The sequence below is a fragment of the Syngnathoides biaculeatus genome, chromosome 16, assembly GCF_019802595.1.
Source record: "Syngnathoides biaculeatus isolate LvHL_M chromosome 16, ASM1980259v1, whole genome shotgun sequence".
NCBI lineage: Eukaryota > Metazoa > Chordata > Actinopteri > Syngnathiformes > Syngnathidae > Syngnathoides > Syngnathoides biaculeatus.
In genome coordinates, this window is record NC_084655.1 from 10,744,744 (window position 1) to 10,762,280 (window position 17,537).

The window sequence follows — 17,537 nt, forward strand, 5'->3', positions numbered from 1 at the left end:
TCTTTATGAAAATTACCTGCGAAGATTGGGTTGACCTGAATGACGTCAGGCGGGGGGTGACCTTTATTACGTCAAACAGTTACGGCGCGAAGAGCCGCAATGGCGGAGCTGGCTAATTTACTGACGGACGGTTTTAACTAATTTTTTTTCCTTGACACACACACAAAAACGTTTATTTTCCGAGATCATCACGATGCGTTGAGTCTTCTAGCAGGTGCTCGTGATGTGTCCGCCAGTCAATGGTCAAAACGAGTGTTAAAAACGGGTTAACAACAACAGTCACAGCCAATGTAAGTAGGGGGGGGGGGGCAACTCTATCCATGAGACTCTCAATGTCCCGTTATGGGTGGTTGCATTTGCCAAACAAAAACTGGTTCGGTTCGTCCAACAGCAGTATTTCGACTTCGAGTGAAGTTGAAGCAAAATGGGGGTACGCTACTTTGCGTCAACTTCAACTCAAATATTTAGCTGGCCACCATTTTGTATGACGTTGCCGTTAACGGTACAAATCTCTGCTGAAGTCAAGTGTATGCAGAGGTGGCTAGAGGAGCCAAACATTGTACTCCAGTTACAATACTGTTACTTCAGAAAAAAAAAATGAATCCAGTAAAAGTACAGCCCCAATAGACTACTCAGTGAATTTGTGAGTAACTACGGGGTTATTTTTCAAATCTGAGCATGAGTGATCAAATACAAATCAACTAACAATCAGACAACATCACTTATTCGGCTAAAATAAGAACTCTTCTCAAAATCTTTATTTTTCAAAAAGAAAAGTGAGCTCCAAGAAATGGTGGTGATACAATACTATTATATTATATCCACTTGTTAAAAAGCACAATACATGTACTGTAATGTTACCAGGCAGATGGCAAAATCAGGCTGCCAAGTAAATAAGTCTACATACTGCTGTGCAAATACCAGGTTGTTCAGTTGCATTTGATCATGAATAAGGAATTTTGACAAAAACGTTTTCCACCATTAATGTGAGGTCAAATTTGTAAAACTCAACTTTGTGTGGAAAAACTGATATTCATTTGGAATTGATGTGTAACTTGCTGTTGCAGTTTATCACACCGTGTTTTTGTCTAATTAAAAGTGGTCTGAAATATCCCAAGTTTGACCAGCTCCAAAATGGCGCTGCTCATTATCCTATGATTGCTTTTAAGACACAATTCTTCAACTGCAAACAAACTTCCGGCCATTTTCTGACATAAGTAGGAGTCAAAGTTTGAGGTGTTTTTTGTTGTTGTTGTTAACTCATATTTCAAACTTTCATAATTTTAGATGTCATTCAAGATTTGTAGCACAGTTGTAGGCCTTCTTGGTCATTGTAAACATGTATAAATTCGGAAGACGGTCGTGGAAGACAGAAAAGCGGCCTCGATTACGTTGAATCTGTAAATGTGTAATTTTTTTGTTCATTTGCAATTAGTGTCTGTGGGTGTGATTTTATGAAGGTCAACTTCCAAGTGATGACCCTCCTTTTTTTTAAATTATTATTTTTGGGGATGGGGAGTCACTGTGACCTGCTTCTACGAACGTGAATAGCTTTCATACTGTGTTATCATAGCAATTTACAAGTGGCAGAACCAGTTTTCTATTTATTCATTACTGTTTCTATGGAAAAGACCCTATAAAAGCGGCATACGACCAGATGGTTTCTGCCTGAAAACCAAATTATGGATTACAAATAATGACTTTCCGAACCAGAATCAAATCAATAGTTCTTGCAATAGTCCAACAAATGAAAATGTAATTTGATTATTTGGAAACTATCTTTTGTTTTTACTGCTGCTTCTCCCTCTTGAAATATTTTTGGGACCATCTTCATCCCATTTATTCTTTCGCAGTCACCAGCCACCTCGGCGATGGCTCCATTTTGTCTACAGTTGCGGCACGGGCGGGATTATCCAAGCGGCACGTTGGCCTTCCCTAATGGACGTCTCCTTCTTTGGTGGTGGAGGTGGAAGGTTTTTATTTTGAAAGGGCATTTTTTTGCCTATTTTCTGATACGCACCAAATCAGAAACTGAATCATAATCAATTACTGTTTAACCAATGAAAAAAATTGTGATTTGCAGCTGGAGTGTGGATAACCTGTAATTGACGTCAACTTCGACCTGGAGGAGCCTCAGAAGTAGGAGCCCTCGGCATTAATCAATAATACCCAAGAAGTATTCATCAGTTTCAAAAAGGTTGGTGGTTACAGCTCTGTGTCTTGTGTGTTATTGCTTAATTATTTGGTTTTCTTCATCATTAAACATCATCCATCCATCCATTTTCTAAACCACCTATCCTCACAAGGGTGGTGGGAGTGCTTTAGCCTTTCCCAGCTGTCAATTGTTGCCAGCCAATCACAGGGCACCATCATTAAACCATACAAAATAAAATAAAGTTGTCAACAAGCTAAGTAATGAAAACTACGTTTTTATCCACTTATTTGATTAATGCAAAAATTGATTGGAAGAGACCTAAGACATTGTGTACATCGTCGTTCTTTAGGTTCAGTTTTCACTCGCGCAAAGGCAAAACTGACATTTTGCGTAAACAGAAATATGACGTCTGTCGTCTGGGTAACAACCAGCCAAGCTGGAGACTGGGATCGCTTTGGCAAAAAACACGTCAAAATGAAATTTACAAAGTAAAAGATTTTGATATGGTACAGTAAAAAACTTTTTATATGGCGTTCCCTCACTATATCGTGGTTCACCCATTGCAGATTTACTGTAATTTAAAAAAAAATCCATAACGCATAATTTGAAGTATCGCGGAATATTGAGCATGTGTTTTTTTTTGGGTGGTAAAATAAACATATCCAGTCCTAATCTTTAAGACTATAAAGGGGAAAAAAATCTTTTAAAACACATCCTACAATGAATAAAATATGTATAGCTTATAGAGCTTGTGCACGTGATGTCACTGTTTGCACGCCGCCATATTGCCGGTCCCATCAAGCTGCTCTGCACTGCGGGAGCCGTTGAACCAGAGCAGATTTTTCAAATTGCACGAGACTTGTTGTGCTGTCGGTTGTCACAACAGACAAGACAGATATTCAAAGAGATCATTCTATCGAAAAGAAAAGATGAGAAAAGATCGATTGATTTCGGCAATTAAACGGGATGGATGGTGAATAACCAAATACACACGACTGTGTAGCGATCGCTTCATTTCAGGTGGGAATTATTCTTCCCAATCTCAAATTAACAAGAAGTATTTATGATGCCAAGTTGGATCATTTGAAAACAATGAATATTTAAAAAAAGAAAATAAACACTGTGGCGAAGCAGAGAGGTTTACGAAGGTTAACGTGTCGCTTCTATGTATGTTCTGTGGAGACAACTCTGTCCTCTTTTTTTTGCAATCATAGTTAATTAATGCGAGTTTGTGTAAAACCAGGGGTCATTTATTGAAATATTGGTGTTTGTATTGAATACCAGCTAAAAAGATTGATGGATTCCGGCAAAGGTCAACGTGTAGCTGAATACACTTCCGCGTTCACGAGCCGTAAACCCGTCACTATGTCGGATTTATTCCAACAAAGTATTTCTATTCGTCCAGACTTTTTTACGCTTGCAAACTCTTCTGTGTAAATCTCAACGACTTACTCACCAGATCCACGTGTAGATGAAGTTTTCCAAGACAAGCGGAAGGGGGTTAACGGTCCAATTTCTTATCGGCAAAAACATCGACTTCGGCATTAACTATGGGTCCTCTATGGCAGGTGTCTTCCATTTTTCCATGTACCTTCGTTTATTATCACCTTCTAAATGTTTAACGGGATCGGACAAAACTCTGGGTGTCGTGCTATAAGATATTTTCATTTTGTCTCAATGAACTGAACATTGAGCAATGCTTTGTTAGACCGTCAGTTTGGCCAGTTACGTGACTTCGGTGACGTAGGTGCGCGAGCTCGACAGTACCAGTACATCAGTGCCGTACTGTATTTTTAAAGGTTTAAAAGGTATTTAGGAGTACGGTATTATGTTTCGGACCACATGGGAGACTTTAATCAGAATCCATCTGACACGACTGTACACTATTTCTACTTTATACTGTCCAAACAACCAAAATAATTTTGCCAAACTTCAGGCATAAAAATGTAGACTGAGTAAAATTTATATCAAATCGGCTGCTGCAATTACAAGTTATACTTCAGAAATAAGTACACAAGTAATTCGTTAAGAGAGGAACTGTGGTACTGCATGCGTAAGTCTGGTGTGGCAGAGAAGTATGTTAAAATAGTACAGGACATGTATGATGGCAGCAGAACAATGGTGAGGTGTGCCTTTGGTGTGACAGAGGAATTTAAGGTGGAGGTGGGACTGCATCAGGGATCAGCTCTGAGCCCCTTCCTGTTTGCAGTGGTAATGGATAGGCTGACAGATGAGGTTAGACTGGAATCCCCTTGGACCATGATGTTTGCAGATGAGATTGTGATATGCAGTGAAAGCAGGGAGCATGCAGAGGAACAATTAGAAAGATGGAGACATGCACTGGAAAGGAGAGGAATGAAGATTCGCCGAAGTAAAACAGAATATATGTGCGTGAATGAGAAAAGTGGAGGGGGAAGAGTGAGGCTACAGGGAGAAGAGATAGCGAGGGTGGACGACTTCAAATATTTAGTGTCATTAATCCAGAGCAATGGTGAGTGTGGTAAGGAAGTGAAGAAATGCCTCCAAGCAGGTTGGAACAGCTGGTGAAAGGTGTCTGGTGTGTTATGTGACAGAGGAGTCTCTGCTAGGAGTGAGTATATTGGTGGTAGGGTGCTGAGGATGGAGCTGCCAGGCAAAAGGGCGAGAGGAAGACCAAAGAGAAGGTTTATGGATGTGGTGAGGGAAAACATGAGGGCTGTTGGGGTTAGAGAGGAAGATGCAGGAGATATATATATATATATATATATATATATAGCCCTTACTTTTATATTTCATGATCTCTCTCTCCCTCTCATATACTATATATATGTACTCGTCAATGACGTGCCCATTTAAACACGGTAAAAAAAAAGGAAAAAAATATATATATATGTACACACACACACACACACATATATATCAGAGAGAGATCATGAAATATAGACTGAAATTGATATCAAATCTGCTACTGCACTTACAAGTTATACTTCAGAAATAAGTACACAAGTAATTTGTTTATATATATATATATATATATATATATATATATATATATATATCGCTCACTTTTATATTTCATGATCTCTCTCTCAAATATATAGTCGTCAATGACTTGTGTCCATTTAAACAGGCTAAATAAATAAATATATATGTATATATATGAGAGAGAGAGAGAGATCATGAAATATAAAAGTGAGCAATAAAATGCGTGTTCTCCAGGGCCAGTGCTACAAGTAGGCCTAATCTTATTAACAGTTATATAGTGTTTGAGAAATTTTCATCCAACTTACCTTTGTGTTTCCTGGTTTGGATATGCTCCTGGATATTTTTTGCTCCTATCGGAACACCATTCGATAACATGCTTATGTACAGTATGTCTATAGGTTATAATTATGCTGTATAAATAGAATGCTTCTCTATGAAATGTAAACATCAGAGTGAAAATACTGACGAAATACCGGCAAAATGCTGCCGGAAATCAGAATGTTGTCGTTATTATAAACACTAATTTTAATGCAAACAGATAGCAATGCCGTTTTCCGCTATCACAGCTGAGACTGAAAAATTGTGACTGCAGGCATGTTTCATGTCATGTAATTTAATCATAAAATCTATGTGATAATATTCAATTATTTTACTCTAGAGAACATCTGTAATTATATTATAGTCGCTTTTGGAAATTTTCCTGCTTATAATTTTTGTTACATATGAAAAAATAGCCGCAAAAGCTCAGATATTTTTTTCATATCACTTCCTCCGTCTAAAGTCGACCCTTTCTCTGGTCATATGCCATTCATCCGTAGTTGGAAACGTGACATATTTGTCCAAAATATAACCTCGAATCACTACCTTATGTTCCCGTCTATTAAGTAACCTGAGATTTTGAAAAAGTTTGAATGATGTCAGACTTTCGAACGCATAAAACAACATTGAGTTTGAATAATTTCATCTTTATAATAGTGGTCTTTTATGGAACATTCACTTATCTGGGTCGTCATTTGAAGCAGTATTGTCTCACATGGACATTTGTCACGAGGTCAACAAGGTATGGTATGTTTTTTTTTTTCACATGCTGTACACATATGATGCGACAAATCAATTTGTATAATGTATTTCCATTTTATTATGTAGTCAAGGTGTGAAGGTGGTGCCGACAATCCTCTCTTCGGTTTTGATTGTCCGTTGCAGTCAAAGTGTCTGATTTCTGTTGCAGCCCAAATCCAGACTGTGATGGACGTACACAGTACTGATTTGATGATCGCTGTGTAGAACTGTCTCAGCAGTTCTCGTGGCAGGCTGTTCTTCGTCAGAAACCACAGAAAGTACATCCTTAGTATAATCATAGTTAAATAGTTTAGTATAATTCCAAATTGTACAAGTGGTTCTATTTCTAAAATTGGATATAATATTATTCTAGAGCACAATTTAGATACAAGTGCAGAGTAATAGAAATAGATGTTTTATTTTTTTGCTTTTGGTTACACAAGCGGCATCTGCTCAGAAAGATTTGAATGTTTACATGTATTTACCACATGGTGCGAATAAAAATAATTTACGACAAATAATTATCCATCCATCCATTTTCTATACCGCTTGTCCTCATTAGGGTCTAAGTGGACTCAAAGTTAGAGACAGGGTATTAAAACAAAGATAATAATAATGAAAATAACATCAGGGTATTAATACAAAAATAATAATAATGTAAATAACATGGGCACTCACATTCACCTATGCATAAGTACCAGTGTTCAAGTTATCTTGATATGCGCGTTGATGGATTGTGTACCTGGGAAAAAACAAAACAACATGTAATTACAGTGAAACATGCAAACTCCACACAGGGAAGTCAAAGGTTGGATTCAAACCACGATCCTAAGAACAGTGAGTGCAGACATTCCAACCTATTTTTCATTGTGATGCTAACTGTCATTTCGTAAACTTGATAAATTCTTTTCAGGACTGACTTCAACCCTACAGATTCAAAACATCCACATCCAAGAGAAAGGAAGCAGTGTGTTATTACTTCCGTCTTCTTCTTCGTTTCGTCTGCGCTTTTCCTCTTAGGGGTCGCCACAGCGCGTCACCCCCCCCCCCCCGTATATGTGTATATTACTCCCAAATATTGACTGACATCACTGCACAGACACAATGTCCAGTGCAGTATAGCAATACAACTGTTTTCGTGTGTTTAAACCTTTCAGGCGAGGGATCATTTTGGATCGCGCCCCCCACTAATAAGCCAACCAGGATAAACTGCAGTCATTGACCTAACTAACGCTTATAAAATGGATTAAAAAAAAAAGTCATATATTGCAGGTGAATTCGTAAACCAAACACCGAGACCAGCTTACTTTGTGGAAAAAAAAACAAGTTTAGCCACGACTACATACGTGACGTCCGGTACGCAATGACGTAACTGACTACGCTATAAAAACCCAAGGACCGAAAAGGGACAAGTGATTTTCTTTCGAAGACAGGTAAACTTATCTCGAGTAGTGTTTACTTCATATTTTACTTGTGTCCTAACCACCTAAGCATGCAATAATACAATACTGAGAAACTCTGTCTTTGTAGTTGACACGAAAGCTATGACCTAGCATTGTTAGCTAATAGCAACAATAACATAACAGTCTGTGTTGAGTTTAAGTGACTTAGCCGAGCTTGCGTGATGTTAGCGTGTTTCTCATTTGACATTCCATGTAAATACTATTTCACAGCGTCTGGCTGCATCAGTTTTGTAGAAATTACCTCAACCACTAGACAAACCTAACCCTGACATGGCTAACAGACGTTAACTAACACATATTCAAGGTTACTGTCACCAATTTCTTTTGACAATACTTGAGTATTTTTTTTGCCTAGTCAAGGAAGAATAAAGCGCTTTTGTGACTTTGTCGACAGCGAATCTCTATCATGGCGCTGCGGAACGTGTGTCGCCTTTTGGCTCACCCTCAGAGATGTGCCCTTCTTTGTTTCGCTCGAGCGCAGGGGACTGCAGCGCCTGTTAGATGGGGTAGGTAAACTTGATAAACTCACATTTAATTAGTTTAAATGCATTTATATGTACATGCATGTACGTGTCAAAAATGAGTGGAATAGATAAAGGTATCTCAAGGCTATTTTCTGATTGAACAGATACGGAGACTGTCTCTTTACACAATGTTACAGTAGAGACAGTAGCCACCTACTACAAGGTAGAGAGAATTCCAATTAATAGCTTTAAATCTTTATCAATATAAATGAGCTCATTTTGTAGACCATCCCTTACATGGCCAGTAGAGAGTAGTGAGAGGGAATCTTTTCAGACACTGCAAAAAAGACTAGAAAGGAGAAAGAAGTTACCATCAGTTTACTTGTGTGCATACATGCGTGAGCCTATTTTTATTGTTTACATCTTTCTTTGTCAACCAACTTTTGAATCACTTTTTTTTTGTCTTGGATTTTATTCAGATACAGAGAAGACCGAGAAGTCCAAATCACGTATGTGGAGAAACCTTTGGATTATTTTATGGGAGATTGAACAACAACAACAAAATTAGCAGTTGACGGTTAATCTGTGTGTGGTCCCGTTTTAAATGCTTACAGCCAAAGTCCAATTCAACTGGCGTGATCCTCTGGACCTGGATGGCCTACTGACAGAGGAGGAGGTCTTGATAAGAGACTCTTTTAGAACCTACTGCCAAGACAAACTAATGCCACGCATCATTTTAGCAAACAGAAATGAAGGTAAGGGAGACATGCACTACGTAATCCATTAGTTTTTATATTTCAGTAATATATTAGCCAATTACCTTCCTTTTAACTAGACTGTTTAACAAATTATTTATTTAATGTGAAGAAACATTTTTTTTCCACAGAGACACCCGGGAGAGTGAGTTGAATAAAAGAATGTCAGTCCATTAACAGTTTCTATTTTATTGAGTATTCATTCAAATATAGAATTTGCTTGTCACAGCGTGTTTGTATAGAATAACATATTGATCTTTTGCAGTTTAAAAAACACGCAACATATTTTCCTTCAGTGTTCCACAGAGAAATCGTGTCTGAGATGGGTGAGATGGGTGTCCTTGGTCCTACCATTAAAGGTCAGTGTGACCACACATCTGCTTTACTTGATAATGTCCTTATGAGCATGTGAACATACTTTACCAACACACTTGTTTGGGGAAACTTTCATTTTGGAACTTATTAGGCTGATATTTTGAAAACAGACAAATGTCACCTGACAAGACGACTGATGGGATAACATTTTAATATGTATCAACATCATTTGTTTCCTGTACCGTTTTTTTATACAAAGGATACGGCTGTGCGGGGACAAGCTACGTGGCCTACGGTTTGATCGCCAGAGAAGTAGAAAGCGTGGACAGCGGTTACCGTTCAGTGATGAGTGTGCAGTCGTCGCTGGTCATGCATCCCATCAATGCCTATGGCACCGAGGAGCAGAAGCAGAAGTACTTGCCCAAGCTGGGTAAGCACAAGCGGAGCAATGGCGACAATCAGCTCTTCTGTGAAGAATGAGTGCACATTGATTTTTATCAAAAAGTTTGTTTTATCTATCTGGTTAGTTAGGAAGCGTGACACAGTAAACATTGGGGGGAAAAAATTCTGCTTGTTTACATCTTTAGCTCGTGGAGAGATCCTAGGTTGCTTTGGCCTGACGGAACCAAATCACGGCAGCGACCCAAGCAGCATGGAGACCAGAGCAAAGTACAACCCGTCCAGCCGCACGTACTCCCTCACAGGCTCCAAGACGTGGTGAGCGCTACCAGCATTTGGCTCAAACTCGAGAGATTCTTGGGGCAAATGTCTCTTTAACATGGAAGTATCTCAAATCAGAGCTCACTCACATGACCTCCATTGTAAAATATGAGAAATGGGTTGCCGGCAACGACATATAATTGACAGTAAAACACATTTTAAAAAAATTTGAAGTAAATTCTAGTCTGTACTGTTACGATGTATACAAGTTTTACACAAGTATCTGCTAATCTGCTTAAGTACAGTTTGAGTACTTTTGCTTCCTGTAGTTATTTCTTTTCTTTTTGCACTCACATTTACAGCCACTTTAAAAGAATTGAACATCTCATACTTAAAAATCTGCCAGTGGGCTGGTGTAATGTTCCTCAATAACCACACGGTGGCGGGCTTTACATTGGAATTAGTGATGACACTACTTCTGAATACTGTTCTGTGTTATCAATACAGTATAGAGCATTATCAATACTTACTGTCTGACTTATTTTTGTAATATATATCTCACACAAACAAATATATCTAAAATGTACAAATCCAAGTCAAAGCACTTGCAGGTCAAGTTGTGGGCTCTATCTCTCCTCAAGCACTACTGGGTGGTGCTTGTATGGGTTTTCTCTGGGAATAACGCCTACGCCCCACATTCCTAAAAATTCATGTTAGGTTAATTGAAGACTCAAAATTGAATGTAGGTGTGAAGGTAATGAGGCCAAGCACTGTAGAAAAAAGGGACAGAGAGATACTTGCACTTCATCCATCTTTCCATTTTCTTTGCTGCTTATCCTCACAAAGGTCACGGGGAGTGCTGGAGCCTATCCCAGCTGTCATCGGGCAGGAGGCAGGCTACACCCTGAACTGGTTGCCAGCCAATTGCAGGGCATACAGAGACAAGCAGCCACACTCACAATCACACCTAGGGGCAATTAATATTGCATGTTTTGAGGATGTGGGAGGAAGTCGGAGTGGCCAGAGAAAAACCATGCAGGCACGGGGAGAAGATGCACAGTCCACACAGGAGGGTCCGGGATTGAACCCGGGACCTCAGAACTGTGACGTCAACGCTTTACGAGCTGCTCCACCGTGCCGCCCGCTTGCTCTTCATACTAAAGCTTATTCAACATTGTTTTACCTGGCGGCTCGTGCCGCTAAAGAGAGCCAGTACACGAGATGTTTCAAAAAGTCTACTTTTACAAATGGCTGCAAGTCAATGTGAATTCCAGTCGTTTTAAGATGCTCCCATCTACAGGATCACCAACTCCCCAGTGGCGGACATTGCAGTTGTGTGGGCAAAATGTGACGACGGGAAGATTCGCGGCTTCATCTTGGAACGAGGAATGAAAGGCTTTTCCACCCCCAAGATCGAGGGAAAGTTTTCCCTGCGAGCGTCCGCTACAGGCATGATCATCATGGATGAGGTGGAGGTTCCTGAAGAGAACCTGCTTCCCAATGTGTCTGGCCTTGGGGTGAGTGTGGCGATGGAGATACTGGTTCTGACCTGTTTTCACCGGCAGACTGTGTTGTCCCGTTGTCATAATATGGTGACCAAAAAAAAAAAACGTATTGTCCGAAAATAGCATTTGAAAAACTGCTGTTAACTGAGGACACCCTGCAATTTTTACCATCTGTCCACAGCCCACCTGTAATGGTTTTGTACCTCCAAGCCACCACTTGTGGCTCATTTTGCTCAGAGATGAAAATGTTTGTCATTGTCAATAATTCCAGGGCCCATTTGGCTGCTTGAACAACGCTCGTTACGGCATTGCGTGGGGAGCTCTCGGTGCAGCAGAGTTCTGTTTCCATGCAGCTCGTCAGTACACACTCGACAGGTCAGAGGAGCAATTGTCCGTTGTCTTGTTTCCTTTGCTTGCACACTCTTGTGAGTGCCACTTTGACATAGCAGCGCTGCCCCCAGGATCCAGTTTGGAGTGCCACTTGCACGGAATCAGCTAATACAGAAAAAGATGGCTGACATGTTGACAGAGATCACCATTGGCTTGCAGTCCTGTCTGCAGCTGGGACGACTCATCGATGACAAAAAGTAAGAATAATGAAGAACAGGTTTAAAAGTGCACAATGTCATTTTCATTTATATTCTGTCAAAAAGATGAGCTGAACAGCATCTAGTGTGAAACAAAGTGATGTTGCTTTCTAGCCTGTGGGTTTCTTTGTGACCAGAGCGGCTCCAGAGATGATCTCCATGCTGAAGAGGAACAGCTGTGGTAAAGCGCTTGACATTGCCAGACAGGCTAGAGACATGCTGGGAGGAAACGGCATCGCAGACGAGTACCACATCATCCGTCATGTCTTGAACCTGGAGGCCGTCAACACGTATGAAGGTGCGACGTCACAAAATGGCTCCACAGATGTGTATTTGTAAACAGTAGATGCTGACAAACCTCTGGGTTTAGCTTAGGACCTCAACCTCAACCTCAGAGTTCTGAGGACCTGGATTCAAATCCGGCCTCATTGCTGTGGAGTTTGCGTTTTCTCCCTGTGCCTGTGTGGGTTTTCCTAATCCTAAAAAGAAATTGCCCGTAGGTATGATTGTGCTTACAAATGGTAGTTTATATGTGCCCCATAATTGACCCCTCCGTACAGGGCACTTAACCACGCCTCCTGAAGTGACGTCACGCCACGTGCGCTGACGTCAGACAAACAATTGGGAAAAATATCGGCGCAGCAAGAAAGGAATAGAGCGGAACTGTCCGAGTTACCGGCTGATTTCTCACTCGCATTCTTAGCTAACAGTGAAATATCGTTGAAAAGCAGACAGCAGGGCTTCAAGTATTTCAGCGAGGGGTATTTCAGTGGTATTTACATGCATATCGACGGAGAAACCATTGATATTGCCGCGAGATCTTTCCAGAGTCAGAGGAAGACCGAGAAGCCACATAATATAATATAACCCAAAGACAAATTCGTCATTGACAGTTTCCTATTTTCGTGTTACATATCACATTTGTGTGCAGAATCTGTATGTGTATCTGTATAGCCGTTTGTGAACCGCCGTTTGAAGGAAAAGAAGAAGGCGATCTTGATTTATGAGTTGTTTCTCTTGTTTTCTTTGTGTAACGTCACGCGCTCCCCTCAGTAATTATTCTTGAATTAGTGCCGAACCTACGTAAGTCCCGACTGAGTACGACAATCACTACTTTAGTGTCCTCAAACATCCTTCCTTCAGTCTTGGTGTCTCGGTGGACGTCGAAGGCTTTTAGGACTGCTAGTGTGGTTTAGCTTAGCTTTAGCTTAAGAGGCCCCGTAGCTCAGTGGTTAGAGCACTGGTTTGGTAAATCAGGGGTTGTGGGTTCGTATCCCACTGGGGGGCCTCCACTCCCTGAGAAGGGTTGCGTCAGGAAGGCCATCCAGCGTAAAAAAAAAAAAAAAAAGAAAAATTGTGCCAAATATATGGGCGTTCATCTGAGATGGCATGCTGTGGCGACCCCGAAAGGGACAAGCCGAAAGAAACGTACTTACTTAGTAGTCCGGTTTAGCTTAGCTCATTAGCTGCGAACAAAGAAGAGGAGGAAACCGGATCCAGCGTCAGAAGAAAAAGAGGAATGCACAGAGCCTACAACTGAGTGTAGGGACTTTGAATGTTGGGACTATGACAGGAAAAGCTCAGGAGTTGGTTGACATGATGATTAGGAGAAAGGTTGATATTCTGTGCATCCCTGAGAGCAGGTGGAAAGGTAGTAAGTCTAGAAGTTTAGGAGCAGGGTTTAAATTATTCTACCACGGAGTAGATGGGAAGAGAAATGGAGTAGGGGTTATTTTAAAGGAAGAGCTGGCTAAGAATGTCTTGGAGGTGAAAAGAGTATCAGATCGAGTGATGAGACTAAAATTTGAAATTGAGGGTGTTATGTATAATGTGGTTAGCGGTTATGCACCACAGGTAGGATGTGACCTAGAGTTGAAAGAGAAATTCTGGAAGGAACTAGATGAAGTAGTTCTGAGCATCCCAGACAGCGAGAGAGTTGTGATTGGTGCAGATTGTAATGGACATATTGGTAAAGGAAACAGGGGCGATGAAGAAGTGATGGGTAAGTACGGCATCCAGGAAAGGAACTTTGAAGGGCAGATGGTGGTGGACTTTGCAAAAAGGATGGAGATGGCTGTAGTGAACACTTATTTCCAGAAGAGGGAGGAGTATATAGTGACCTACAAGAGCGGAGGTAGAACCATGCAGGTAGATTATATTTTGTGCAGACGATGTAATCTGAAGGAGGTTACTGACTGTAAAGTAGTGGTAGGGGAGAGTGTAGCTCGACAGCATAGGATGGTAGTATGTAGGATAATTCTGGTGGTGGGTAGGAAGATTAAGAAGACAAAGTTAGAGCAGAGAACCATGTGGTGGAAGCTGAGAAAGGAAGAATGTTGTGCGGCCTTCCGGAAAGAGGTGAGACAGGCTCTCGATGGACAACCGAAGCTCCCAGAAGACTGGACGACGACAGCCAAGGTGATCAGAGAGACAGGCAGGAGAGTACTTGGTGTGTCATCTGGTAGGAAAGGGGAGAAGGAGACTTGGTGGTGGAACCCCAAAATACAGGGAGTCATACAAGGAAAGAGATTAGCGAAGAAGAAGTGGGATACTGAGAGGACTGAGGAGAGGCGAAAGGAGTACATCGAGATGCGACGTAGGGCAAAGGTAGAGGTGGCAAAGGCTAAACAAGAGGCATATGAAGACATGTACACCAGGTTGGACACGAAAGAAGGAGAAAAGGATCTCTACAGGTTGGCCAGACAGAGGGATAGAGATGGGAAGGATGTGCAGCAGGTCAGGGTGATTAAGGATAGAGATGGAAATGTGTTGACTGGTGCCAGTAATGTGCTAAATAGATGGAAAGAATACTTTGAGAAGTTGATGAATGAAGAAAATGAGAGAGAAGGAAGATTTGAAGAGGCAAGTGTGAAGGACCAGGAAGTGGCAATGATTACTAAGGGGGAAGTCAGAACGGCACTACAAAGGATGAAAAATGGAAAGGCAGTTGGTCCTGATGACATACCGGTAGAGGTATGGAAGCAATTTGGAGAGATGGCTGTGGAGTTTTTGACCAACTTATTCAACAGAATACTAGCGGGCGAAAAGATGCCTGAAGAATGGAGGAGAAGTGTTCTAGTTCCCATTTTTAAGAACAAAGGGGATGTTCAGAGCTGTGGGAACTATAGAGGAATAAAGTTGATGAGCCACACAATTAAGTTATGGGAAAGAGTAGTGGAGGCTAGACTCAGGACAGAAGTAAGTATCTGCGAGCAACAGTATGGTTTCATGCCTAGAAAGAGTACCACAGATGCATTATTTGCCTTGAGGATGCTCGTGGAAAAGTACAGAGAAGGTCAGAAGGAGCTACATTGTGTCTTTGTGGATCTAGAGAAAGCGTATGACAGAGTACCAAGAGAGGAACTGTGGTACTGCATGCGTAAGTCTGGTGTGGCAGAGAAGTATGTTAAAATAGTACAGGACATGTATGATGGCAGCACAACAATGGTGAGGTGTGCCTTAGGTGTGACAGAAGAATTTAAGGTGGAGGTGGGACTGCATCAGGGATCAGCTCTGAGCCCCTTCCTGTTTGCAGTGGTAATGGATAGGCTGACAGATGAGGTTAGACTGGAATCCCCTTGGACCATGATGTTCGCAGATGATTTTGTGATATGCAGTGAAAGCAGGGAGCATGCAGAGGAACAATTAGAAAGATGGAGGCACGCATTGGAAAGGAGAGGAATGAAGATTAGCCAAAGTAAAACAGAATATATGTGCGCGAATAAGAAAAGTGGAGGGGGAAGAGTGAGGCTACAGGGAGAAGAGATAGCGAGGGTGGACGACTTCAAATACTTGGGGTCAACAATCCAGAGCAATGGAGAGTGTGGTCAGGAAGTGAAGAAACGGGTCCAAGCAGGTTGGAACAGCTGGCGAAAGGTGTCTGGTGTGTTATGTGACAGAAGAGTGTCTGCTAGGATGAAGGGCAAAGTTTACAAAACAGTGGTGAGGCCGGCCATGATCTACGGATTAGAGACGGTGGCACTGAAGAAACAACAGGAAGCAGAACTGGAGGTGGCAGAAATGAAGATGTTGAGGTTCTCGCTCGGAGTGACCAGGTTGGATAGGATTAGAAATGAGCTCATTAGAAGGACAGCCAAAGCTGGATGTTTTGGAGACAAGATTCGAGAGAGCAGACTTCGATGGTTTGGACATGTTCAGAGGCGAGAGAGTGAGTATATTGGTGGAAGGGTGCTGAGGATGGAGCTGCCAGGCAAAAGGGCGAGAGGAAGACCAAAGCGAAGGTTTATGGATGTGGTGAGGGAAGACATGAGGGCAGTTGGGGTTAGAGAGGAAGATGCAGGAGATAGGCTAAGATGGAAAAAGATGACACGCTGTGGCGACCCCTAACGGGACAAGCCGAAAGGAAAAGAAGAAAGGGACACGTTTGTGCAGTCAGATCATCGCAAAATATCGCTCAACACAGATCAAGTGTGTCAATCATTCACACTTAGCTATGTTATGCAAGCGAAGAACTGCTAATTCATTTATATGAGACATGTATTGAAAATCAAATATGAGGCTTACCTTCGTGCAAACATGTCTGTTCCGGTTGATGGATTCAGTTGATCATGCGGTCTTCCACAAAGTTTGATCCATCAAAGACATTTTTCGGACTGGGTCTTAGGTTTTGGAAAGGGTACGAATTGAACTCCACCAACTAGCCTTTCAGGATACCTGTCGTCACTATTATAAAGTCCGTGACTACACCTCTTAACCATATCTATTGTTAAAGAACCCAAATACGCGATAAAACGCCAACAGAAGCTATACTGGACCATGCAGCGTTGTCTGAGAAAACTGCGGGTCCAAAAAGGGGCGTGGTTTATGCAGATCTCTGGCCTCTGATTGGTCAGTGACGCGAATTGCGCAATTTCTACGGAGGGGTCAATTGGCCAGCAACTAGTTCAGGTTGTAGCCAGTTAACGTTACGCAGGTTAACCTTTGCCGGAATCCATCGATCTTTTCAGCTAGTATTCAATACAAATACCAATCTTTAAATAAATGACCCCTGGTATTACACAAACTCGCATTCATTAACTATGATTGAGAAAAAAAAAGGAAGGGGGGGGGCTGAGTTGTCTCCATGGAACGTACATGGAAGCGATTGCGGTCACAGTTGACATGCATGAGCGCTATATAAATTGGATGGACGGTCTTGATTTGCTTCTGAAATCTTTTTGCCTTCAAGTTCACCAATAACAGGCATCGGTGACCTCCAGTGGTCAAAATTCACTACAACAGTTCCTTTTATTGAAGAATTGCTGTTAATGTGGTCTCAAAATGTTACAGTTCCCTGACCACTGTCTGCGCATCACCAGGTACCCACGATATCCATGCATTGATCCTGGGCAGAGCCATCACCGGGCTGCAGTCCTTCACGGTGGACAAATAAACCAGAATTCTTGTGGCTGCTTTCAACCAACTGGAGTCTGCGGTCAGAAATGACACTTACTGTACATGTCAGTTCAGTAATGTGACTCGTGTCTGTGTGAACTATAAAGAGGTATATTTTTGTAATTGGAAGGATAGCTTGGTTTCATATTTTGTTTGGGGGGAAAAAAATACTGGATTTGGAAGTTTCTGATGAGATAATCATAACTCAGCATGAAT

The 17,537-nt window shown here is 41.5% G+C and overlaps 1 protein-coding gene across 5 annotated transcripts; it reads left to right on the forward strand.

Moving 5' to 3' along the window:
- The first annotated feature begins 95 nt into the window (after positions 1-95).
- LOC133514548 (glutaryl-CoA dehydrogenase, mitochondrial-like) lies at positions 96-17,444 on the forward strand. 5 transcript variants are annotated; one of them, XM_061846333.1, is made up of 14 exons: positions 96-290; positions 1,854-1,973; positions 2,084-2,197; positions 8,036-8,147; positions 8,585-8,614; positions 8,720-8,860; positions 9,157-9,219; positions 9,435-9,605; positions 9,763-9,892; positions 11,136-11,352; positions 11,612-11,715; positions 11,802-11,927; positions 12,065-12,225; positions 17,246-17,444. In XM_061846333.1, exons 4-14 carry the CDS (start codon positions 8,048-8,050, stop codon positions 17,317-17,319), a joined length of 1,317 nt encoding a protein of 438 aa, XP_061702317.1. In that variant the 5' UTR covers positions 96-290; positions 1,854-1,973; positions 2,084-2,197; positions 8,036-8,047; the 3' UTR covers positions 17,320-17,444. The 5 variants fall into 5 exon arrangements, with proteins under 5 accessions (XP_061702317.1, XP_061702316.1, XP_061702320.1 ...); XM_061846332.1 differs by having other exon boundaries at positions 1,854-1,966; XM_061846331.1 differs by lacking the exons at positions 96-290; positions 1,854-1,973; positions 2,084-2,197 and adding an exon at positions 7,360-7,611.
- The last annotated feature ends 93 nt before the right edge of the window (positions 17,445-17,537 follow it).

What these genes read in the sequence shown, in the direction of transcription:
- LOC133514548 (XM_061846333.1), top strand. Translation starts at nt 8,048, where the DNA reads ATGGCGCTGCGGAACGTGTGTCGCCTTTTGGCTCACCCTCAGAGATGT. An exon ending in TGCAGCGCCTGTTAGATGGG is followed by an intron (nt 8,148 to 8,584) that starts GTAGGTAAACTT and finishes GATTTTATTCAG; the next exon opens with ATACAGAGAAGACCGAGAAG. An exon ending in CCAATGTGTCTGGCCTTGGG is followed by an intron (nt 11,353 to 11,611) that starts GTGAGTGTGGCG and finishes CAATAATTCCAG; the next exon opens with GGCCCATTTGGCTGCTTGAA.